The 26,611-nt window shown below is 46.1% G+C and overlaps 1 protein-coding gene across 6 annotated transcripts in view; it reads left to right on the plus strand.

Annotated features, from left to right (window-relative positions):
• kst (spectrin beta chain, non-erythrocytic 5 kst) overlaps nucleotides 1-26,611 on the plus strand; it is a 42,668-nt gene that overhangs the window by 14,352 nt on the left and 1,705 nt on the right. For 2 of the 6 annotated variants that reach the window (XM_032435030.2, XM_032435031.2), the window contains exons 3-14: nucleotides 11,037-11,227; nucleotides 11,301-11,468; nucleotides 13,486-13,602; nucleotides 13,906-14,168; nucleotides 14,242-14,371; nucleotides 14,595-14,782; nucleotides 14,849-17,822; nucleotides 17,882-18,021; nucleotides 18,081-19,691; nucleotides 19,759-25,684; nucleotides 26,006-26,336; nucleotides 26,398-26,505. In XM_032435030.2, coding sequence (XP_032290921.1) covers nucleotides 11,108-11,227; nucleotides 11,301-11,468; nucleotides 13,486-13,602; nucleotides 13,906-14,168; nucleotides 14,242-14,371; nucleotides 14,595-14,782; nucleotides 14,849-17,822; nucleotides 17,882-18,021; nucleotides 18,081-19,691; nucleotides 19,759-25,684; nucleotides 26,006-26,336; nucleotides 26,398-26,505 — 12,076 coding nt within the window. In that variant the 5' untranslated portion in view covers nucleotides 11,037-11,107. Of the gene's footprint in view, nucleotides 1-8,519; nucleotides 8,701-11,036; nucleotides 11,228-11,300; nucleotides 11,469-13,485; nucleotides 13,603-13,905; nucleotides 14,169-14,241; nucleotides 14,372-14,594; nucleotides 14,783-14,848; nucleotides 17,823-17,881; nucleotides 18,022-18,080; nucleotides 19,692-19,758; nucleotides 25,685-26,005; nucleotides 26,337-26,397; nucleotides 26,506-26,611 lie in introns of those variants that run through there. The other 4 variants (XM_002046597.4, XM_032435032.2, XM_015175643.3 and 1 more) reach the window with 4 other exon arrangements.

Below are 26,611 nucleotides of genomic sequence, written 5' to 3' on the forward strand. Positions count from 1 at the left end.
AGATTCCATTCTTTGCTACCAGCAAATAAAATAAGAAACACTCGATTATAATTTATGCGCATAAACAAGAATCCACAAACACTTTGAGGAATTCTTCAAAATCAACTCAATTCTGTGTTTTTTATACCCTTTTATTTTAGAGGGTATTATAAATTTGTCATGAAATGTGGAACGAGACGTCTAGATCAGCATCACAAGACATGTCCGTCTGTGCTTCTGTATGAACTCAGGGATCTCAGAACCTATTCGAGCTAGAGACTTGAAACTTAGAACATAGCTCCGCTTAGAACCCGCGCAGTACATGTTTGTTGCCGATAAGCGATAACTTGATACATCGATAAGTAATCGATAAAAATCGATATCGAAGTCCTGTTTTTTGAGCAAAACTCGTAAGATAGAAAAGCTAGCGTTACCAAATTTGACATGTAGCTTTTGGAATAGTATATATATTTTAAGTTTCTTTCATTTTATAGCTATTGCCTCCTCGCTATAACCATATAGCTGTAAATCAAGTAAATTTGGAACTGTCTAGAAGGGTATCACAGCTTCGGCTTGCTCAAGACTGACTGTCTTTTTTTGTTTAATTTGTTTTCTATATTATAACGTCATCAAAAATGAATTTCTGTCATGTAATATTAAACGTTTATAAATTTGTATTTTATTGAGATTTGCGCAACGTGCTTTTTCGGGTCTCAAACTGCAATTGGCAGTAGACAATATATTTTTTCTCTTTGTTATTTGGTTTTTAATTTTTTTTAAAGGGTATGTCTGTAATAACAAACCCATATCAGAGTTCGTGTCTCATCAAAAACACATTGAAATCGTTTGAAATTCATTTAAAAGACATAACTTTCGATTTTGAGGCCTTATCACATGTTGTTAACAATCCGTTGATGGGCCCGAAGGTTGTTCATTAAAAAACCGAAATTACTTGAAATACTATCGAAAAATATTTATTAATGGCCTTTTTTTTTGCTTTGCCTAAACGATTTACAAACAAAACGAGGCAATTAAAAATGTTTTGTTTATAAAGTATTCTTGTTTAAAAGACAAAAAAAAAGTAGAAACCAAATATGATTATTATGATCGTTTCGGCACTTGAGTAAACATTTGGAAGTGCTCTGTCTGAAGTGTGCGACATTTGACAGTTGACGATTGAGCATGGACATTTTTGTTTTTAGGGGGCCGACGACCACTTCAGGGCTTAGCCAATTAAAACTTCTTTACTCGATAATTGAAAGAGCTTTCTTTCGAAAAAATAATATTGCCCCATCACAGATACTAGCTCTGACTATTTCATATTTATTTTTGGGCCCTGGCACTCAACTCGTTCATTTGCAGCTTGTAGATCTGTAGATCTGCGCAACTGGATCGTTTTCGTCTTCCACAGATTGTGGTACATTTTAATTAAAACTAAAGGCCTCCGAGGGGGAATTGCTCGGCCTCCGAGTTGCCTTGCTGATAGCGCGCCTAGAGAAAGACCTACAAGACCTACTTCAAGCTCTTGAAATTTTTTCCAATTTTTTCTTGTCGATAACAAACATCAAATTTTTTTTTTTTTTGCCTTAGCAACTTCCTGCGAAACGCAACGGAAATATTCGTTGCGTTAGGGTGTTATGTAGCTGGACAAATATTTACCCAGTGACTTTTGGCTTAGCCAAAAGTGTTTGTCATTAGTACACACTTATATGGTATGTGCTGCTCTTGTGACTCATTGCTGGATTTTGTGGTTGTCAAAACCTTGAAAGTTTTATGTAAAAGGGTATGATGTTTTTCTGTGCTAGTGCATGTCACAGGCGCAGGGAAGTATCTCACATCGAGTCGATACAGGAAACTGCAAAAGCTAGAGCCTTGATATTTTACATATATATTCTCCAAGATCTCCTATATTCTAAACGATAAGTATCCATTTTGGAGTCATAACTCGAGAAATTGTTCACAAATTAATGCCGAATCGGATCTTAAGCTCCGAAGTTAATAAAGAATGCATTTCTTATACATAGTATTTGGCAGAAGAAGCACAGCTGCTGCTTTTAGGAAGATCGGACTATAAGCTCCGACGTTGATCAAGAATGCCTTTTGTCTGAGGCAGAAGAAGCACAACTGCTGCATTCGTGTGTTTATGTAAGTTTTGCTGCATGAGTGTATAAAAATAAGCAGAAAGATTTGTAACGACAGCTGGGCGCAGGGTATTTCCTAGTCAGTCACTCTCGTTATAAGCCCTCCCTTGGTCGTTGTTTACGATTCCCAATTTGGTCACACACGTGTTGGGCGCTTACTTTGAGCGGCATATGCAAATCGTTCCGTATCTTTTGGTTACATTAGAAAAAAACGCTTGATTAAGTCATGCCGGCTTTAGACTGTCGCTAAGAAGGAAATGCTGCTCTATTCGGCTGCCGTCTACTTAAGTGGGTTGCAGCTTAGACAATGCTTATTAAATACAGATCGCACCAAAGCGACAGCTTCTTGAAATGGTCACACGGCTGCGACTTAAAATGAAATATAACTCTAAAACGACGCAGCTGATATGCCCTATAAAAAATTAATTGAGGGTTGTTCCTGCCTTTACAACACAAAGCTCTTTTTGAAGTGCAGCTGACAAATCGACCACATTATTAAATAGTATACATTGTTCTTCTGAAGTTATAAAATTGTTCAAGGGTTATCGGTGCAACCACTTTTCTTACAGATTTAAAAGTTCGGGCTAACGAAAAGAAGGAAGGAAGTTGAAATTCCTCAACCTTGTGTAAATGAAGCCAGAGCTACATAAAATTCCATTTCGATAGTTTGAACTAGCGTAAAGAAGCTTGCCGGCTTAAATCTCAGAACCAAAATTGTTAACTAAGAGTTTGGACTAGTGAAAATGAAGATGCAGGCTCGAATCCCAGCACCATGAATAAATCCAGCCAGTGCTATTTAAAAATTAATTTTGATCGTCGTCGATATTTTAAAAGAGATTCAGACATTTGGGCTAGTAAAAAGGAGAATGCTGGTTCGAATCTCGTAACCTTGTATAAATGCTATTTAAAATGTTATTTGGATAGTTTATAATTATAGCCTTTTCTAATATTAGTACCCGAAAATGTTCATATATATGCTTTATGATATTTATATGTATATATGATATTTATATAAGTATTTAAATTTATACAGATATTTGTGTCGACCCAATTTCGTCTCTCCAAAATATTAGGTCAATTTCTTAATTACTTTTAATAATAATAATAATAAATAATAACCCAACAGCCAAATTATAAAACCTCTCTGATTCGACAAGATAATAAATCAAAGTAATTATGAGAACTGTTTTGAGACATCATTAAATTATATTTCAGATCTTGATCCCATGAAAGCTCAGTGAAAGTAAGCTTCCAATTTTACAGACGTGAGTTGTGAGTTCCGAATTGTATTAAGCTTCTCGTTTTTTTTTTGCCCTACCAAATGCTTGTCAGCTGATTTCAATTCTTCAGACATTGCTAATTGCCACTGGTCAGTTTCCTTTGACTTAACTAATGACAGCAGTTAAGCGGAAATCAATCAATTGTAAACCTGTTCAAAATCTCACACCTATGTCTGAGACCGAAAGGGGCCTCATCAGTAGTTACAAGCAGATGAAGAAGTGTGCAGATTAATGGGCCTATATCCGGCATAACGAATCTTAATTACACAGCAATTAAAAGCTGGCATTAGAACGCGTGCTGCCAACTATTTGGCACATTATTAATGAATATTGGCGTCTGGCTATCGCAACTCATATATAGTTGCGTCTGCTCAGGCGTTACGGCTTTTCGGATTGATTAAAATTAATAAACAAAAATAACTCCAGATACGCCTCTAGGGCAAAGCTATAAAATTTGTTTATTAATCATTGAAGAACAAAAAAAAAATATGCATGAATAGAAAATTTCACTTTTAATTGATTTTTATTGTGCCAACAAAAATGTGCTGAGTGAAATTACAGTCCCTAACCCATAACATTTTTACGTTATATTTTATTTATGTTTTATTTATTATTTGGCTACCGCCCGCTGTTAAATGGCACAAGTTGAATAAATAGCCAAGAGCGCGGCTCCATATTCTAATTCTGTGAGCCCTGTGAACGCTTCTCTAGATATATTTGCAGAGTATTATGATGTCATCAATTGGCTATTCCAATAAATCGCAGCGCATTGTGGCTTACAAATTGGCCCAAACCTAATGCACAACAACAGCAATAACAAAAGAGTTAACTGTAAACAGTAATGGATTTGTTGATTGATGAAAAACGAGAAGAAAAATGACAAAAATTGAAAACAAATTTCACTGCCAAGCTCGCCAAAGCGGCGCCCACACAAATTCCATTTGCATGCCAAATGAGCACATGTCACAAATACACAAGAAAAACCGAAAAACAACAACAATATAGACGAAATAAGTAAATACAGTAGCTGCGCATGCGCAGAACACGACCGCAAAGAATCTCAGCCGCGGCGAATGTATCTGTTAGATACTTAGATACAAGGCGCAGCTGCGCAGCGGATGATGTCATGGAGTTGGGTCTTGGTCTCACTGCTGCGCATGTCTACGACGCGGGTGTAACGCCCCAGGGGGGCGTACCAAATGCCAAACAAACACACACACACAAGTTAGAGAGCCATAAGTAATGGCAATAAGCTAGCGGCGGGGGAATGCGGGGCGCGCTGGCTATTGACTAATTTTTGCGAATAACTTTTGGAGCAGCACACAATAATAAAGCAAAAGCCGCCATAAAAATAAAGACAAGCCACACACACACACACACACACGCACACAAAGCCTTTGCGCATGTCTTTTTGTAGTCATGTTAATAATGAGCCAAAATGTTTGGTAATAACTTTTAAAGAGCCTCAACAATTTGAGTGCAGCTGACAAGAGGATAGGATTGAGCTGAGCTCTTGCCTGGCAATTTATATACATTTAGACAAATATACAAATGAGCCATGCAAAACAAAGCTTCAAAGTGCCAATAAATGTGTGTTTCTTTTTTTTTTCAGTACTTAAATTAATGGCGGCATTCATTTAAGAGACGCCAACTGTGCCTGACAGCTGTGAGGCATATGATCCTGACAACTAATGGCAAAAATTGCCATCACTTTTGCAAATAAATAAAATAAATACATATAAGAAACTAAGCTAGGGCTCAAAATAAGCTCAATTTGGTATTAGATTTTGTTTTGTGAGTTGCAAAGTTTAAGCTGAGTTTTCCTTAGGAACTTTTGGCTTGAAATTCGATAAGAAAATTTAAGAATAATACGTTTTAATCTATCAATTCTAATTTTAATGGAAATTAGTATTTGGGCTTCAAATTGTTTGAAGTTTTTAGCTCATATGGGAGACAAACGGACATGGCAATTGATGCTGATCCAGATTTGATATGCTACTATCTTTGTTAAGAAAGCCAAAATCTTCTACTCTGAGACATCAGCCTGACTTTGGCTTTTGCCAGCCAACTGCTAATAGGAAAATATTAATAGTCACAATATATATATATATGAATACCTGCTAGGAAAATTGAGAAGCCATTGTCTTGATTAACTGATTTTCTTTGCCATTGAAATAGACTTTTCCCCTTCAGTTATTTACAATAGATAAATAAAAGTCACCGTTACGAGTGCTGTCAGTTTGATAAAAGTTCCCAATAAATTCAAGGTTTACCAGCTAGCATATCCCAAAAAAAATTTATATATAACCCTCAAACAGTCAATGAGGTTTTCTCTTTTTGTTTTGGAAATTGTTTAACATGCCAGGCACAAACAAAAGAATTTATAACATTGTTATTGTTCGACCGACTGAATCCGAGCTATTTGTTGTTGTTGTTGTTGTTGTCATTGAAGCCAAAACTGAATTTAAATTTTCGGCAAGTGATGAGCTAATTTTATGCACAACAAAAAAAAATGGTTTGTGCCTAGATCGTAGGGTTCCATGGCTTCCATTAAATAAATTGTTATCTCTGTCGATCACAACAAATAATTAAATGCCAAATGCTTAGGCAAAATGTTTAAGCCAACGTTTCGCGCATGTAAATATAGAATTTTGCATTAATGCCTGGAAGCTTAAACGTTTATGATCCAAAAAAAAATATATATAGATATCGGAATGTATATTGATTTATGCAAATCTGCCAAGCGCTGCGAGGTTATTGCACGCCTAATCAGACAACTTTCCTAGAGTCTGCCTGTGTGTGTTTTTGTGTGTCTGGCACACACAACGAACTTCTTCAGACTCTATGGGGAGGCTGTTTATAAATAACGTTCTATAAATTTAAATATCGCCTCCTGCCTCAGCTGTCGACACATGTGTGCGCCGCATGTTCCCCAGTTTGCCCTCAATCCTCGTACCTTGTGCGCCTGCGCAACATGGCTGCTTGTTTATATTTGGCTACCCTGTAAACAGGATGCTCTACCAAATGTACACCCTCTTCCCCTCCCCCTCCCTCTCTCTATCTCTCTCTCTCTCTCTCTCTCTTTTTCGACCCCCTCTCTCTTTGTATATGTGCACAGTTGCGTTTTTACTTTCATGTTTTATGGCCAGAACTTCGTCGCGCTGTTATTACTGTTTGGGCACTAAAAATAGTCCAAGCATATTACGTTGCAGCTGTGAAGAATTTGAATACCCTGCATTGTGCAACGAATAGAGCATATATAGTTTTTGGTAAGCTATGCAAATGAGAAGAACACAGTTGGGTTTCTTTTGCGTTCGGATAGTTGAAATAAATAAATGAACATTTCTCAATAAGAAAATACATATTTGTAGGAAGATTTTAGTCCAAATTTAAGTCATTTAAGTAAACCTTATAGTTCCTTATATATTATCCTGTACTCAAAATAATAATATGAGCTGTACAAATATTGCAAGCAATTCCCTGAGATGAGCTCTCGCTTAGTAAGTCAGCCAATCAGGCCATTGAAAAACGCTGGTTCGAATCCCCTAGGCTAGTCTATGCATATGGTGTAATCTTACACAAAGGCCTCGCTTATCTAGTTCATATATTTTGCAAGTTAAGGACGATAATTTATTGCCCTGTCTTATAAAGCTAGTTTAATATACCTAAATAATAAATATTATCTATACAACAGATAGTTTATGGCTGGAAACTCTCGTAAAAACGGCTACGAGTTTGAACACGGCAATTCTTGGAATATAAACGAAACTTAAGTTGATTTGGATTCACTTTCGAATAGTTTGCACATTCCGCCCATAACTAAATGCAGGGTATCTGCCGGTCAAATCAGTCTACAAGTCTACAAATAACTTCCAACTCTCTAACTTTTAGTCTGGAATGTTTAAACGCAATGTGCCATGCACTTTGCTTTAATGATTTTTCCGGCTAAAGCCTAAAGTTATGCCTCAGTTTGTGCCACGTAGGCTGCCTGCTCTCATTACTTAGCCTACGCACACGAATATCTATATATATATATACCCTACAAATACGTGTGTGAGAAGTGTCTGTTTGTAAGGCATTTGCCTTGTGGAGGAGCAGTTATTGGGCGGCGCAGATAACAAAGTTTACGTCGCACCTGTTATCGGCGTATGGTAAAGTTTATTGTCGTGTGTTTTTGTTGTTGCTGTATTTGCTGATTTTATTGTTTAGTTTTCACCACTTTTTTTTAATTGATTTTTCACTCTATATATGCCCCGGAGAAACACACATACACACACACACACACATGAATATTGCAAAGTGCTTTGCTGTTTGCCTGCGAATGTCTTTTAGATGACCTCAGCAACAGTTCGAAGACTGCGGCCCAAGATTGGCTTTATAAATGGACGAACCCAAGATTTATGACCATTAAAAAATATGCGATTTTTTCCTACAAACGCCATTCATGAGATCATCAAACTGGCGCTATGTTTTCATCCCCCATCTTTTTGTTCATTCATTGACAAATGTTTGTCATTTCCTCTGGGCTCTCAGAATTTTGTTATAATATCAATTGCATACTGGCCTATAAATAAAGCGCTCATTTTTTTTTTTGCACACAACGAGCATAATCTATGACCCGACATATGCGCCAGGTATGCCAGGTATATATCGGGCGATAAGATAAGCGATCACTCAGCACAAAACACCGGCCAGGGCTGACAGTTTTGTTGTTGTTGTTGCTGTAACATTTTTGCGTTATCAGTTTTAAGCTTTAGTACAACAGCAGAAATGATAACGATAAATGGAATTCACCATACGGAGAAGCCGAAAAAACCTGCCAAGAATTCGTTTTTTTGCCACTTTCGTTTTTTTTATTTTTATTTTAATTCCATTTTAACCGCAAACACTTTGAATTGCCCAGTCGCTCAGACTCTCGCTATCTGATAAATACGTAACATTGTACAAAAGTAAAGCCGAAAAGCTTTGTTACGCCCAAAAAAATTAGCTTCTACAGTGACCAAACGGCGCGGACAGCGCGAACAACTGCCGCCCCCAGCTAAATTCCAGCGAAACTCTCGAAAATCGAACAAAGTGTGCGCCGCAGTTGAGAATTATTGTTTTTGGAAAGAGCTAAATGCTGTGACTAAAGGCTGTAACTGCCAGTCAAAATTTGCAGTGTACCCAGTGTGCGTGTAACCCAGATCAGATAAATATACAAGGAAAACCCGCCCGAACTATGGAATATAACAGTATCTTACGCTCGAATTTCTCGCGCAATGAGTACAAACGATATATATCGTTTGAGCGTCAATCCTTGGGTAGGTTTCAACTTGAACTTTATTGTCAATATGCATTTGGCTTATGACTACAGTCTAGCATCGAATTACACAACACTCTCTAAGCGAAAAAACTCGCCCCCGGCCAACTTATCTATCCTACGATAAGCTAACAAATATTTCCCCCCCAACATAATGAATTGTATACAATCGAGAAATACGTGACATATAAATCAATGGTAATGCTCCTCGTATTTCGTAAAGTTGGTTTTTCTTTTTTTTTTTGTATTGTTTCAAATATTACGTAATCCGTAGAATTGTCAAATTGATAAAAAGCGGACAAAAATTATATATATGTGAGAAACCATTTTTGGTATATATTAATTGCTGATAACACGGCCATATTACGGCATAGCCCGGAATGTTAAAGGTTTTATGACTCGTTGTTGTTGCTGTTGTTGTTGCTGTTGTGGGGAAGTTAGTTTGTTAAGTGGCTTTTGTGCCTTAATCTATGGCAGCCGAACGAATAATATCACCAAAATAAACCCATTGACTAATAGCTGCTAGAATTACGAATCTGCCTGTTTCAAAATAGACATTACGTTCCACATGCTTAAGCATAATACGTAGCTTGCTTTTTTATTTTCGTCATGGAACTTGCATTAGATCATCTAACTAGGCATGAGTTGCTAAGAAAGTGTTACTGAGCAGCTTATGAGGTGTACAGAGAAGACACCCAAAAATTTGTAATGAGCCTTAAATTAGTATACATATTAAATTTAAGCCAAGCAGCTTGAGTATATGTATAGTTTATGCTCTGTTTGTGTAGTGACAAAGGGCATATTGGTCCGCTTTGCTGTCCAACTGCATTTTATTATCACCAGATATTTTAAACTGAAAAAAGTCACTTCTGTCTGCGCCTCTCAAAATGACGCCCACAGCTTTTAAGCTGGAATCACCAAATTGGACAGGCCGTAAACCTGATTGACAAATGAAACAAAGACTATGGCCCCGCCCACAAAACCCACTTTCAGAGCCACAATAGCTCCTGGCCTAAAACATGAACTAATTTGTATAACAAACCGCTTTAGTTTTAAACCAAATCAATTTGTACCCAAAATTTAAACTTATTTTACACCATGAATCGGACCTTTAATCCCACCAAAAGGCCGAACCAAAACTAGAGAATAAAAAACGTTTGTAACGTTGTTAACCCAACTTACAACTAACAATAACTTAGAACCCTTGCCATATCTAACCATATTTGGTAGATGCCAATTTGGGTCTAAGATCAAATCTAGCCCGTATCTTGAATAAGAAAATATTTACAACTTGCAATATTTTCAGTACAAGGGGCAGTTGTAAATGAAAAACTAAATTCATAAAAGTTCAAAAAAATATGAATAAATAAAGGTTTGAGCAAAATTTCTTATTTATAAAGCATGACGTTCTTCTCAAAAAGCAATCGCATTCATTGAACTATGCACGTATGCCCACAAGTTAACTGTCTGCTGGCAATGTCATTTATCTGATTATATATGTATTTACCTATATATCCATGTACATAAATACCTGTGCACATACTAGATACATTAGCTAATGCCCATTAATTACTTTGACTTGCGATAAGTGGCAGAAAAAAAAAAAGAAAGAACGAACTGTTCTTATCGAGCCAATGCACTGAGCTGCGCGTACTTATTGCTAACCAAAGGCCAGCAAAAAAAAATCAAGAGTGCTCTAGTCGAGAGTGTCCGACTAGGAGATACCACTTAATGAAATGCCAAGGGTTGTGGTGTGTATGTATTTATGTGCACCAAATCGCAAGGGCTAAGTTTATACAAATACCTCGAAAAACGTGACAGTTGCAGCAACACCCTGTTCGCAGTGTGCCAATCGATTTAATCGATCGACTAGAGTCTTCACGAACTTAAGGCTAATGCCTTTAGACTGTAAGCAGTCACCTTCAAACTGTGATTATGATATATTGAATTTGGCATTTTGTGGGTACAACTTCTTTTAAAAATGGTTAACAGTCTGTCTGTATTTACCTGAATCTTTCAGAGAATGTCAAAATAAGGGACTACAAATATAAAAATACTTGGATTTAACGTGACCTGTTCGGCTTGATCACGCAATACCCAAATATATATTTCAGGTTTCATGTTTCTATGTGCTAAACTAAAATACCTGCTTACCATTTTCCGCACTGAGCATGAAAACAGTTTTTTTTATACCTCTATCTTTTTTTTTTTGAAGCACCCGCTCTACTGATTCGTTGCTTAAATCAAAACAAATGCTAAACGCCGTGCACTTGTAGGGCTTTTGGGTTTTTTTTAGTGCTCGACCATGTGCTAATCTATGCTTTCCGTTTGTTGTAGCATCACAATATGAGCCCGGTGGCTACGGAACGCAGCAGGCGTCGTCATCCACCCGGGGCTCCACGTCCAATATGACGCAGCGCGATGGCATTATCAAGTTCGAGAATGAGCGCATCAAGACGCTGCAGGAGGAGCGTCTGCACATCCAAAAGAAGACCTTCACAAAATGGATGAATTCGTTTCTGATCAAGGTATGACATAAAATTATGCACGCTAATAAAAGACACTTTCACAATTGATAATGCCATTTGTATATACTTCTAGGCCAAAATGGAGGTCGAAGACCTATTCACAGATCTAGCCGATGGCATCAAGCTGCTCAAGCTGCTCGAGATAATATCGTCGGAGAAACTGGGCAAGCCGAACAGCGGACGGATGCGTGTACATAAAATCGAAAATGTCAACAAGAGTCTGGCATTCTTGCACACCAAGGTACGTAAGAGGGAGAAAGGGAGGGAGAGAGAGAGAGAGAGAGAGAGAAAAAGGCCTACGCATTTGTAGAAAGTGCAAGTCTCTTGAGGCAGCTGCGCGTGGACGTTGCGTGCTTTGTTTGCCACATGAGCTGCACAGCGAGAGTTATGAGCCGCATTATATATATATATATAAAAGACACTTTAAATGCGCGACTGCATCGGCCAAATATATATATATATATACATATGTAACTATGTATATAAATGTGTACATACAATTAATTACCTTGTCTGGCAATTTTCTGAAATATTTGCATACTTTCTAATGCACGCGCTGCATATTTGTGTTTTATTAACTCTTTATTATACCCTTGTATGAGGGTATTATAGTTTTGTCATCGAAAGTGTAAAGTATTGTAGGAAATAACTCCGAACCTATAAGGCATACATATATATATATTCTAGACCAGCATCAACAGACAGGTTGACAAACTTTCTCAATTTCTTTACAAGTGTATTAAATCGTCGGCGTGCCGAATAGATCTTTACTTTCTCGTTTTATTTGATTTAGTTAGTTTTATTAAATTTGAGTTATTTTTCCTCTCTTTATTTTGCGCCTTTCGTGTCGACACATTTTCCGCACACTTTCTTTGCTTGAATTTGATTTTAATTGTGTGTGCCGGCAGGCAGGCAGGCGGGCGGGCAGGTGGAATCCATAGATGTAGCCCCCCCTAGCTGGCTAGTGCACTCTCTCTCTTTGTCTCTCTACCACTCCCTGCTCACTTCTCTAGCCGCTGCTCACTTTCAGCTTAGCGTGCGACATAGTTTCGCTTGAGGTCTAGCTTCTAGTACGTGTCTTTAAGCCTAATCTAATTAGAAACAATGGCGCTTTTAATGCACATTAAATGCATGTAATTTGTATGAATTGCAGCAACAAAAACAACAATAACAAAAATAAAGACATTGTGCACACGTCTGTGTCTTAGTCACTTTGTTTGACACAGTGAAAGTTGTTGATTTTATACCCTGTACCGATTAAAATTAGTAAGAAAGGGTATAATGTATGTTGTGTGATCAAGTATGCCCGATGTTGATCAGAATTAATCAACTTTTTGTTACACTGTTCCTCTTTTAATGTGACCTTTCTATGCGATTCTCATGATAGTAAATTCTCTCTTCCCCTCCATCTCCATTTCTTTCTCTCTCTCGCTTAAAAACACTCTCTTCGGACTCTATTTCTCCTACAATCTATTACAAATAATTGCTTGTGCTAATTCAGGCTATACAGGGTAGCTGGTAGTCGAACATGCTCGCTTAGAGCACTGTTGTTTGTTTTGGGGCTTGTCTTTTGGTTTTTGTGACATCGGCATTTATTGCATTTTAATTGGTTTTTCAGCTTGAAGAAGCTCGAAAAGAAAAAAGAAAAACGTCATTTAACGCACAGCTGAGCGAGCATTTAGTTAAGGATTTTATGCGGCACACACACCAACACACACACACATGTATACACACTGCCAATGGAGCGTACAATCGGTCAAATAAATTCTTTCAAGCACAATTCCAGCCGCTTAGCCATTAATCAACTTTTTCAAAAGCGGCTAAAAGTTAGACATTCGTTTGTGTTGTATTTAATTTTATGTATGCGATAAAGATCAGTCGCAACTTATGCTTTCTTCGCCTATTTCCATTTATCTGTGCCTACCTGTGCACGCCGTGATCTACTATAGATGCAAATGAACCTGAGCCGGTGGGGTCAAACACCCAGCCGAGCCATTCGCTCCGATAATGCGTGACTTGTGGCCCACAACAAGAAGCAGCAGCAGTAGCTGCAGCTCCAGTTTTCCACTTGGTTCACTTGTTTCCAGCTTTGTTTTGCGGCTTGTAACTCGAGACGTGCAGCTTAGCGAACCGGGCAGCCAGACCCTCCCCTGTTCTGCCCCGACCTTCTATAGACCCTAACCCGACACCTACTTAACACCCCGCTGTGATAGAAGACGAACTAATGCAATTGTATTTGATTTCTTTAACAACAACAGGTACGCTTGGAGTCCATTGGTGCTGAGGACATTGTCGATGGCAATCCCAGATTGATCTTGGGTCTCATTTGGACCATCATTTTACGTTTCCAAATTCAGGAAATCGTTATCGATGTTGTAAGTCGAATATATATATGATAACTTAGTTCAAATAGTAATAATTTTTGCATAAATATTAGATTTGATTAAAGATAAAGAATATACTAAATATTATGAGACTTACTTGAAAATTGGAGTCTCCAGCAATTCGAATTTTCCTTTAAATATTTTGTTAAGTCCTTTCAGTTTCTGAACTCTTTTGCTAGAATTTCCTAAATTCCATTGAGCTAAAAGAATAATAATAATAATATTAATTATATCGAACCAACATATTATATATATACATTTTAAATATTATTATTTAAATTTACTCACATTTAGGATGAGGAAAACGAATCCAGTGAGAAACGTTCAGCCAAAGATGCGCTTCTATTGTGGTGTCAGCGTAAGACACATGGTTATCCGGGCGTTAATATTCAGGACTTTACATCATCGTGGCGTTCTGGTTTGGGTTTCAATGCGCTCATCCATTCGCATCGGCCCGATCTGTTCGAATATAGCACGATTGTCAATTCAAAGAATTCCAATTTGGATAATTTGAATCATGCATTCGACACGGCCGCCAACGAATTGGGCATACCAAGGTAAATAGAAATAGAAATATATATGGAAATGTATCTGAACTGATTTGGGTTTTCTTCTTTTTTTTTTTTTTAGTCTGCTCGATGCGGAGGATATTGACTCGGCGCGACCAGACGAGAAATCGATCTTGACCTATGTGGCCTCCTACTATCACACGTTTGCGCGCATGAAGAACGAACAGAAGAGCGGCAAGCGCATTGCCAATGTGAGTAGACACACCCACAAAACTGGGTAGCTGGATTTGAGCTTGGGTTCGGTCTCGGGTTCGGGTGACACTCTCAGGGTCGGGGGCAGCTCTTTGCATGGGTGCTGCAGCGTAACGTGCGAGCCAATCTTGTTAACGCTCTACTTGGCATCGATCGGGCTGGGCCTAGAAAGTTGTCTAACCACTGTTACCCTACATCAATTGTTGTCCATGCCATTTATAGATTGTGGGCCAGCTAATGGATGCCGATCGCAAGAAGATGCACTATGAACGCCTAACCACAAATCTGCTTAGCTGGATAAGACAAAAAACCATCGAGCTGGAGCAGCGGAATTTGCCCAACTCGCTGGAGGGCATACAGCGTGAATTGCTGGCGTTCAAGGAATACCGCACCATTGAAAAACCACCCAAGTGAGTAGCCACGTTTAAGAATTTGTATATGGCAACACTCACCATCCGTATCACTGATATTCACAGATACAAGGAGCGCAGCGAGATTGAGGCTTTGTTCTTTACCATAAACACGCTGCTGAAGGCGTTGAATCAGCCGGCCTATAATCCCCAGGAGGGCCAGCTGGTCAATGACATCGAGAAGGCCTGGCAGATACTGGAGTATGCCGAGCACAATCGCGAGGTAGCCCTGCGTGAGGAGCTGCTGCGCCAGGAGAAGCTGGAGCAGCTCAATTATAAGTTCGAAAAGAAATCTGTGCTGCGTGAGGGTTACCTCAAGGAAATGATTCAAGTGCTGTCCGATCCGCGCTATTTGCGGCAAGTGGATGCCACGCTGAAGAAACATGAGGCCATCTCTGCTGATATTTTGGCGCGCGTGGAACGTTTCAACGATCTGACGGCCATGGCCAACGAGCTGGAGAAGGAGAACTATCATGGCAAGGAGCGTGTGAAGCGCCGCGAACAGGAGGTCATGGACAAGTGGCGCAAGCTGTTGGAGCTGTTGGAGAATCAACGTCTGAACCTCTCGCAGATGAGCAATCTAATGAATCTGCTGCGTGAGATCGCCGGCACGACGGAATCGGTGCGTGAGCTGCAGCAGCAGTTCGCCTCCGAGGATGTGGGTCCGCATTTGCTGGGCGTTGAAGAGCTGCTGCAGGCCCATTCGCTGCAGGAGCTGCAGGTTAACACATACGGCGAGACGCTCAAGCGCTTCAATCGTCAGGCCCTGCCCTACAAGAGCTCCGAGCACAAGGATGCCGCCCTGCTCGCGCAGCGTCTGGCACAGCTGGAGGAAGCCTATACAGAGCTGTTGAAACTGTCCGCGCAGCGTCGCGCACGTCTCGAGGAGGCGCGCAATTTCCATCACTTCATGGAGGACTACGACAACGAGGAGAGCTGGCTGGTGGACAAGCAGCGCATCTGCAAGACGGGCATTACGGCCAAGGATCTGCGTGCGGTTCTCTCTCTGCAGCAGAAACACAAAGCGCTGGAGGATGAGATCAAGTCGCGCAAGCCCAAATCCTCTCAAATGTCGGAGGCGGGCAAGCGTCTCATTGGCGAGCAGCATCCGCGCGCCAGCGAGATCAAGAGTCGTATCGATTCCCTGGCGGAGCATTGGCAGGCGCTGGAATCGCTTGTGGAGCTGCGCCGCCGACAGCTGGAGGATGCCGCCGAGGCCTATCAATTCTACACGGACGCCAACGAGGCCGAGTCCTGGCTGAACGAGAAAATGGCTCTGGTCAATTCCAGAGACTACGGCAACGACGAGCCCTCGGCGCAAGCGCTGCTGCAGCGTCATCGCGATCTGCAGGGCGAGCTAAATGCCTATTCGGGCGATATACTTAATTTGAATCAGCAGGCGGATAAGCTGATCAAGGCGGGCATTTGCACTCTGGAGCTGACAGCCTCTGAGCCGGAACTGCCCGAGCTCGAGCAGGAGGAGTGGGTGAATGAGACGCGCCTGGTGCCCAAGGAGGTGTGGGAGGATGAGTGGGTGGAGAAGCTGGAGCATAAGAAGGTAACCGAAACCAAAATGCTGCCACATGTGCGCTCCCTCTTCCCCTTCGAGGGTCAGGGCATGAAAATGGACAAGGGCGAGGTCATGCTGCTCAAGTCCAAGACCAACGACGACTGGTGGTGTGTGCGCAAGGACAATGGCCACGAGGGCTTTGTGCCCGCTAACTATGTGCGTGAAATCGAGGCGCGTCCCGTTGCCTGCATTGTGCCCAAGGCGGAGAAGGTCAAGAGCCTGCAGAAGGTCAAGAAGACCATACTGGTGCGCCAGGTGGTGCCAGTGAAGCGCATACGTCCTGTTAGCGTGGCACCCAAGCCTCTAGTGCAGCGTCGCACCTCCAATCAGAGCATTAACGAGAATGCGGACAGCGTCGAGAAGCGCCAGCAGCGCGTCAATGCCACGTACGATGAGCTGCAGGAGATGGCACAGAAGCGGCATGCACTGCTCGAGGATTCGATACATCTGTTTGGCTTCTATCGCGAATGCGATGACTTCGAGAAGTGGATGAAGGAGAAGGAGCGCATGATCAAGACGGACGATGGCGATGGCGTGGACAATGCCAAGCGCAAGTTTGAGAAGTTCATCACCGATCTGTCGGCTGCATCGAAACGTGTCGAGGAGATCGACGGCGCCGTCGACACCTTCCGTCGTCAGGGTCATTCGCAGCTGGACAAGATTATAGCACGTCAGCGCCAGATTCATCAAATCTGGCAGCGCCTCAACAACGCAAAAGCGCAGCGCGAGAAGAGCCTGGAGGGCGCCTCCAGTGTGGAGCTATTCAATCGCACCTGCGACGAGGCCAAGGTCTGGATGAGCGAGAAAATGCTACAGCTGGACACGGCCGTCATCACGCCCGACCTTAAAACCGTGCAGGCACTCCAGCGTCGTCATCAGAATCTGGAGCGCGAACTGGCGCCCGTCGAGGAGAAGGTCAACCGTGTCACCTATCTCGGTAATTCGGTGAAGAACGCCTATCCCGCCGAGCGTGACAATGTGAATGCCCGCCAACAGGAGGTGCAGGACATGTGGCAACAGGTGCAGCAGCGCGGCAGCGAGCTACGTGCCCGCATCGAGAGCGAGGTGGGCCAGCAGATCTTCAACAATAGCGCCAAGACGCTGCTCGCCTGGATCGACTCTGTCAAGGATCAGCTGAACGCGGACGAATCTGCACGCGATGTGGAAACAGCCAACAATCTGCTGAAGAAGCACAACGATCTGGGCGATGACATCAAGGCGCACGACAACGAGTTCGTCGAGGTCATCCAACTGGGCAAACAGCTGTCGGACGGCAAACCCAACATGGCGGAGACCGTGCAGCTGATTGAACGCCTGAAGGCCGAGCAGGATGCCATACATCGGGGCTGGAGTGAGAAGCAAAAGTGGCTGCTGCAGTGCGTCGAACTGCAAATGTTCAATCGTGAGGCGGACAAAATCGATGCCACCACCAAAAGCCACGAGGCGTTCCTCGAGTACAACAATCTGGGTGTAAGTTGCACAACTTTTACGTAGTAGAATCAATCCAAACTGGTTGCTTTATCCAACAGTCCTCGCTGGATGAGGTTGAGGCCATACTGAAGCGTCATCTGGACTTTGAGAAGAGCCTCATGGCACAGGACAAGATACTGAAGGGCTTCTCGGACAATGCGGACAAGCTGATTGCCAACGATCACTACGATGCCAAGTAGTAAGTGAACGAAAATCGAGTCCTAGACAAGCAAATCCTTTACATAATCTCTCTTTCAGCATTTCGGAACGTCGCAATCAGGTGCTGGGTAAGCGCAAGGCTGTTAAGGATCGCGCCTTTGAGCGCAAGCGCCTGCTGCAGGCCTCCAAGGACTATCACAAGTTTGCCGCCGAGGCGGATGACCTGAAGGCCTGGCTGCAGGACAAGACCAAAATTGCCGGCGACGAGAGCTATCGCGATCTAACCAATCTGCCGCGCAAACTCCAGAAACACAAGGCCTTCGAGCGCGAGCTGCGCGCCAACGAGGGACAGCTGCGCAATGTAAACAAGGATGGACAGGCCCTCATTCAGGCCGAGAATCGTGTGCCCGAGGTGGAGCATCGTGTGGCCGATTTGAACAAGAAGTGGAAGGATCTTTTAACGCTGTCCGAGGACAAGGGCCGCAAACTCGAGCAGGCCGCCTCGCAGCGTGAGCACAATCGTGCCATCGAGGATGCCAAGAAGAAGGTTGACGAACTGGATGCGGCGCTCAAGAGCAAGGATGTGGGCAACGATTTGCGCAGCTGCAAGGATCTGATCAATAAGCAGCAAATGCTCGAATCGGAGATCACCATTTGGGATCAGAAGGTAGCCGAGCTGGTCTCCACCGGCGATGACATGGCCCACGAGGGTCACTTCAATGCCAAGAACATCGAGGACGAGACCAAGGAGCTGCAGCAGCGCTTCAAGGATCTGCGTGATCCCACACAGGCGCGTCGTGACAAGCTGGAGGAGAGTCTCAATTTCCATAAGTTTGTTTTCGAACTCGATGCCGAATTCCAATGGATCAACGATCATCTGCCCGCAGCGAAGTCCAATGAGCTGGGCCAGAATCTGCACCAGGCCCAATCGCTGTACAAGAAACACAAGAAACTGGAGGCCGAGATCAAGGGCCATCAGCCCATGATCAGCAAGGCGCTACAGGCGGGACAGGCGCTCGTCGCGCAACAGCATCCCGAGCGCCAGAATGTGGAGGCGCTGTGCGAGCAGCTGGAACAGGCTTGGCAGGATCTGGAGCTGCACTGCGGCGAACGGGCACGCAAGCTGGAAATGTCACTGAAGGCACAGCAATATCTGTTCGACGCCGGCGAGATTGAGTCCTGGTTGGGTGAACGCAACAATGTCCTGCGCTCCACCGAATACGGTAGAGATCGCGATTCAGCGGCCAAGTTGCTGACCAAACACAAGACCATCGAGCTGGAGTTGGATACATATTCAAGCATTGTCACCGAAATGGGACACACCTGCGCCGCCATGGTGGCCGCCCAGCATCCCGATAGCAAGGTGCTCGCCGCCAAACAGCAGCTCATAGAAAAGATGCTCAAATCGCTGCACAAGCTGGCCTCACAGCGACAGATGCGCCTCATGGAGAGCCTGTCCAAGCACGAATATTTCCTGGAATCGGACGAGGTGGAGCAATGGATTCGAGAGCAAGAACAAACAGCTTCATCGGAGGATTACGGTCAAGACTTTGAGCACTTACAGCTGCTGCAGAATAAATTTGATGATGTCAAGCATCGCGTTGAGGTGGGCGCTGACCGTGTGGATCAGTGCGAGCTGCTGGCCAAGAAGCTCATCGACTCGGAGAGCTCCTACGCCAACGAGGTGGAGAAGAGACAGGAACAACTAAGGTAAGTGCAAATCAATTGTCACACTGAATATTCTCTTAATAATCCGTACTCTTTTGTCTTTCTGCAGAACGTCTTGGGAGAACCTCTTGAAGCTGCTCAAGCAACGCGAACAGAAGCTGCATGCCGCTGGCGAAATCCATCGTTTCCATCGCGATGTGGCCGAAGCGCTGTTCCGCATTCAGGACAAGAATGCCGCACTCTCCTCGGAGCTGGGCAAGGATTTGAACTCGGCGTTGGCTTTGCTGCGCAAACACGAGGGCTTCGAGAACGATCTGGTGGCGCTGGAGGCGCAACTGCAAATGCTCGTTGAGGATTCAGTGCGTCTGCAGGCCAAATATCCATCGAATGCCGCGGCAATTGCGCAGCAGCAGGACAAGGTGGTTGCCGCCTGGAATGATCTGAAGGAACGGTCAACGGCGCGTGGCGATCGCTTGGCCGCCAGCTCTGATTTGCAAACGTTCCTTACGGATGTGCGCGATATTGTGTCCTGGTCGGCAAATCTGCGAGCTGCCCTCCAAGCCGAGGAGCATGTCAGCGATGCTGCAGGCGCCACAGCCCTGAAGATCCAGCACGATGCCATATATGGGGAGATCGAGGCACGTGAGGATAAGTTCCGCTATCTGAACGAGCTGAGCGATTCGATGGTGCAGACGGGACACTATGCGGCCGCTGATGTGGAGGAGAAGTGTGCGGCGATGCTAGACGAGCGCCAGAAGCTGCACGCTGCCTGGAACAAAAAGAAGATCATGCTGGAGCAGAAAATCGATTTGTTCTGTTTCCTGCGCGATGCCAAACAAATCGATAATCTGTCCAGCACACAGCAGGCGGCGCTCAGCAGCTCCGATTTCGGTCAGACGGTGGAGGATGTCCAGAACCAGATCAAAAAGCACGACGAATTCGAACGCGTCATCCAGACGCAAGAGGAGAAGGTGGCACTGCTGCAGGAGCACGGACGCAAGCTGATCGAGCAGCGGCATTACGATAGCGCCAATATACAGACGATACTGCAGGGTGTTCTGGCGCGTCGCCAGAAGGTCAAGGACCTGTGTGCGGTGCGCCGTTACAAGCTGGAGGATGCGCTGCTCTATGCCAAGTTCGTGCGCGACTGCGCCGAGGCCGAGTCCTGGATCAGTGAGAAGCAAAAGAAACTGGAAGCGGATGCGGCCAGCTATGCGGAGGTCACCAATCTGGATGAGAAAATCAAGAAATTGCAAAAGCATCAGGCTTTCCAGGCCGAGGTGAGCGCCAATCAGGGTCGCATCAAGGAGATTCAGGACACGGGCGTTATACTGCTCAGCAAGCAGCACGAATCCTCGCCAGAAATCAAGCAGGCCATCGAGCGCGTGCTAGCCGCCTGGCAGGGTCTGCTCGCCGAGCTGGATCAGCGCGGACGCGGCCTCGAGGAGGCCCAGGACATCCTGGAGTTCAACAATCAGCTGGACAAGATCGAAGCCTGGATACGCGACAAGGAAATGATGGTGCAGGCCAGCGATACCGGACGCGATCTGGAGCACTGCAGCGCCCTCATGCGCAAGCTGGACGACGTCGACTCGGACATGCGTGTGGACGATCAGCGGGTCAAGCACATCAACCAGCTGGCCGACAAGCTGATCAACCAGGCGCAGCTGCCCGAGGATACGCAGAGCGTGGACAAGCGCAGACGCGACTTCAATCACAACTGGCGCCAGCTCCAGGGTGCACTGAATGCCTATCGTGCACTCCTCGGTGGCGCCCACGAGATACACGTCTTCAATCGCGATGTGGACGACACAGCCGAGCGCATTGCCGAGAAGGCGCTGGCCATGAGCTCGGCAGACACAGGCCGGGATCTGGCCGCTGTCGAGGCGCTCATCCGTCGCGAGGAGGCGCTGGAGCGTGACATGTCCGCTGTGAAGCAAAAGATCGATGAGCACGAGACCGCTGCCGAATTCCTGATACGCAAATATCCGGAGCGTGGCGCTCAGGTGATCGAGCGCAAGCTCCAGGAACTGCACAAGTCCTGGGGCAATCTGCAGAGTTTGTCCGTGAAGCGGCAGACCGTGCTGAACGAGGCGTATCTGGTGCACAAGTTCGTCTCGGATGTCAGGGAGCTGGAGCTGTGGGTCAACGACATGGTCAAGAAAATGAACGCCACCCAGTCGCCGTCCACCATTAACGATTGCGAGACACAGCTGGAGCTGCATCAGGAACGCAAGGTGGAGATCGAGGGACGGGATCAGGCGTTTGTCGCATTGAAACAGCACGGCGAACAGCTGAGCAGCCAGGCCAAGCAGCCGGAGAGCGTCAAGAAGTATCTGCACGCTTTGGAGGAGCTGCATCAGACACTGCACGAGGCGTGGAGCGAGCGTGCACGCGACCTCACCGAGGCGCATCAGCTGCAGCTGTTCAAGGCGCAGGTCGAACAGGTTGAGATCTGGCTGGCCAACAAGGAGGCGTTCCTCAACAATGATGACCTGGGCGATTCGTACACGGCCGTGGAGCGTCTGCTTAAGAAGCACGACGCCTTCGAGAAGCTGCTCGATGCCGATCACGTGGATGCGCTGCAAAAGTTCGCCAACAGCATACTGGAGGGTGATCCCAAGGATGCGGATTTGATTGCCGAGAAACTGGCCTATGTGCTTCGCCGCAAGCAGAAGCTGCTGGAGCTGACCGCCGAGCGCAAGCAGCGTCTGCTGCAATCCCTACAGCTGCAGGAGTTCTTGCGCAGTCTCTACGAGATCGATCGCTGGCTGGTGCAAAAGCTCCAGGTCGCCCTGGACGAGAACTATCGCGAGCCCAGCAACTTACAGAGCAAAATCCAGAAGCATACGGCCTTTGATTCCGAGCTCTTGAGCAATTCGCCGCGCGTCCAAGCCGTGATCAGCGAGGGTGAACGTCTCATCAGGGGCGAGCACTTTGCGAAGGACGAGATTGCGCAGCAGGTGCAGCTACTCGAGGGCGACTGGGCCAAGCTTAAGGCGGCCTCCAATGCCAAGAAGGAGAAGCTGCAGCAGGCGCACGAGGCGCTGGCCTTCAATCGCAGCGTTGACGAGTTCAACAACTGGATGGACGATGTGGAGATGCAGCTGTCCAGCGAGGACTATGGCAAGGATCTGGCCACCGTTAGCAATCTGCTGAAGAAGCATGAACGTCTCGAGGCGGATGTGGCGCATCACAATGAGCTGGCCGATCTGCTCAAGCAAAAGGACGAGCACTTCTTCCAGGTGGATCACTTCCTGAAACACGACATACACGAACGCGCCATGGCGACCATCAAGCGCTACAATACGCTGCACGAACCGATTGCCATACGACGCGAGAACCTCGAGGATTCGCTTAGTCTGCAGCAGTTCCTGCGCGACGCCGAGGACGAGCTGCAGTGGCTGGCCGAGAAACAGCTTATCGCCGGCTCCCAGGATCTGGGCAGCAGTCTGCTGGCGGTGCAGGGTTTGCAGAAGAAACACAACGCCCTCGAGGCGGAGCTGACCTCGCAGGAGCCGCTAATCCAGGCGCTGCTGCAGCGTGGCCAGCAAATGATACGCGACAATCACTTTGCCAGCGAACAGCTGCAATACAAATCGGAGCTACTCCAGAAGCAGCTCGTCCAGCTGCGTGACCTGGCGGCCATTCGGCGACTGCGTCTGCTGGACGCCGTCGAGAGTCAACTGTTCTATGTGGAGGCCAATGAGGCGGATGCCTGGATGCGCGAGAAGCGACCCATTTTGGCCAACAGCGATTATGGACGCGACGAGATCTCCGTGCAAACACATCAGAAGAAGCTGGAGGTGCTGCAGCGCGAGCTGGTCTCCTTCAAGCCCTCCATTGACAAGGTCAACAAGCTGGCCACGGGCCTCATCGAACGAAATCACTTTGATAGCGCCAACATTCAGGAGAAGAACGGCGCCGTCTCGCAGCAATACGCGGAGCTGCTGCGTCTGGCCAAGGACCGGGAGCTGCGTCTCTCGGAGTGCAAGAAGCTTTTCGAATATCTGCGCGAAACGGAGGAGCTGCACGAATGGGTAGGCGATCAAATGACTGTCACCGCCAGCGAGGATTACGGCGAGGATGTCGAGCATGTGGAGCAATTGATGCTGGCCTTTGAGTCCTTTGTGTCCAATCTGAACGCCAATGAGGCGCGTGTCGAGGCTTGCCTGGAGCGTGGCGATCGCCTGATACAGGAGAACAATCCATATCGCAATTCCATCAAGACCAAGCGCGACGAGACCAAACAGTTGTGGGATGAGCTCAAGGATTTGGTGAATGCTCGCCAGGATGCGCTTGCCGGCGCCAAGCAGGTGCATGTCTACGATCGCGTTGCCGACGAGACCATCTCGCTGATCAACGAAAAGGATGCTTCGCTCATCTCGGAGGATTATGGTCAGGATTTGGAGAGCATACAGGCGCTGGGGCGCAAACATCAGGTGTTTGAGGGCGAACTGGTGGCCATCAAGGAGCAGGTTGATTCGGTACTGGCCGAAGCCGTCAAACTGGGCGAAATCTATCCCGATGCCCGGGAACACATCGAGGTAAAGCGCGACGAGACCGTCGAAGCCTGGACGGATCTCAAGGAGAAGACAAATGCGCGCAAGAGCAAGCTGAACCAGGCGGAACAGCTGCAATCCTACTTCGATGAATATCGCGATCTGGTCGCCTGGATCAACGAGATGCTGGCCAAGATTACGGCGCCCGAGCTGGCCAACAGTGTGGCCGGCGCGGAGCTGTTGCTCGCCAGCATCAAGGATCATCATGCCGAGATACGCGCCCGCGACGAGACCTTTGCCAACTTCACGGCCAACGGCCAGAAGCTGATCAAGGAGAAGCACTTCCTGGCACACGAGGTGGAGGATAAGATCAAGGTGCTGCAATCCCGTCACGAGCTGCTCGAGCATACGCTGCAGCAGCGCAAGGAGATCTATGAGCTGAATCTGGACACACAGCTGTTCCTTAAGGATGCCGAAATACTGGAGCAATGGATCAGCAGTCGCGAGCCGCAGCTGAAGGACACCAAGCTGGGTGACTCCATACCCCAGGTGGAGGATCTGCTGCGCCGGCACGAGGACTTCGAAAAGACAGTGGCCGCCCAGGAGGAGAAATTCCAGGCCATCAAACGCATTACGCTGCTCGAGCAGCGTTTCCGCAAGCAGCTGGAGCACGAGAAGCTGGCCAAGCTGAAGGAGAAGGAGCGCCTCGAGAAGGAACGCCTCGAGCAGCTCAAGCAAAAGGAGCTGCAGCGCCTCAACGACGAGCGCCGACGCGCCGAGAAGCAGCAGGAACATCGCAATAATGCCGCCGCCCAGGAGAAGACGCCCATCTTCTCCGCGCCCATGGTGACCATCAGTGGCAGCAACACCGGCGGCAGCAGTGCACCCGGCAGCGCCACCCAATCGCCGGCCATTTCACAGGTACAGCTGCGTCCACCCTTCCAGGATCAGCTGCAGGACGAGCAGCTCAGCCTGCAAAAGAGCAGCTCGAGCGGCATGTTCGGCGATCGGTTGCGTCGCGGCTCCGCCGATGCCAATGTGAAGCGCGCCGAGAGCATGAAGGTGCAGCCAAAGCAACCGAAGCGGACGCCATCCTTTACGACGCGCCGTCGTGCTCAGTCCTTCCGCAAGAACCAGAAGGGCGAGGGCTTCGATTTGCCGCCCGTGGAGATTCAGGGCATGCTTGAGCGTAAGCACGGCCTGCAATCGGGCGGCAAAAAAGCGCCCGTGCGCTCCTGGAAGCAATTCCATACGGTGCTCTGCGGCCAATTGGTTTGCTTCTTCAAGGACGAGAACGATTTCCTGCAACAGAAGACGGCAACGGCACCCGTCAATATTCTCGGAGCCAAGTGCGAACGCGCCGACGATTACACAAAAAAGAAATATGTCTTCCGGCTAAAATTGCCCGACGGCTCCGAGTTCCTCTTCGAGGCACCATCGCTGGACATCATGAACGATTGGGTACGCAAGATATCCTTCCACGCTAGTCTGCCGCCAAATCTACAGCTGCTGAGCTACGACGAGTCCATGAAGGTAAGTGGTCTCTAATGGGTGGTATCCAACTGGCAGATACCCTGTACTCAGCTCCATTTGTCCCTCTGCAATAGATTCATAGCGAAAAATGTTTTGTGTTTGTTTTGTTTTTCTTATAAAGTATTCAAAAGCCACAGCGAATCGACTTTTATCGATTTTAGTGGAATAAATGTCGACATATTTCGATCAAAATGTGAAGGAATTACTTTAGCTTTTATCTCTGAGATTAACTGTCTGTTATATACCCTTATTTCCCATACCCCTTACCCTTATTCAAACACTCCATTTAAATCTAACCAAATATCTGTCTCCCTTTTGCAGCAACAATCGAGCAGCTCGCCGGACATTAAGGTTACCAGCAACGTGGAATCACCCGTTAGTTCACGCAATTCCTCGCCAGACTCGCAGCGACGCACCAGCAGCGGGCATACCCTGGACACGGCCACGCCCCAAATGGCCTTCCTGCAGCGACAAATGCAACAGCAACAACTGCAACAACAACAGCAGCAGCAACAACAATCCCAGCCCAGTTCACCCACAGCCGGATTCGATCAGAAGCCGCCGATACCACCACGTGGAGCGCCGCCCGTGGCCAGCAGCCGCCAGAGCCAGGAGAATCTGGTGATGCGCAATCGCCAAAGTTCCAGCAATGGTAAGTAAAAAAAAAAAATTTTTTAAATTTTGAGAATTGTTTACATGTCTGCCACGCACAGATCTGACCGATGGCCGCCTGCAACAATCCGCCACGCTTCCCGCCCAGAATGGAAATAGCAAAGATGACAGCGCCGTGATGATGCGCAACAGCGAGTCCAGACAGTCGGGTGAGTAGCTTCGGGTTGGCGTCCCAGTGTAGCTAACGCCTTCAGCTATTTGTGTCTGTTCCCACACACACACACACACACACATATATACACAAAAACTCACACA

The sequence above is a fragment of the Drosophila virilis genome, chromosome 3 (genome assembly GCF_030788295.1).
Source record: "Drosophila virilis strain 15010-1051.87 chromosome 3, Dvir_AGI_RSII-ME, whole genome shotgun sequence".
Taxonomy (NCBI): Eukaryota; Metazoa; Arthropoda; class Insecta; order Diptera; family Drosophilidae; genus Drosophila; species Drosophila virilis.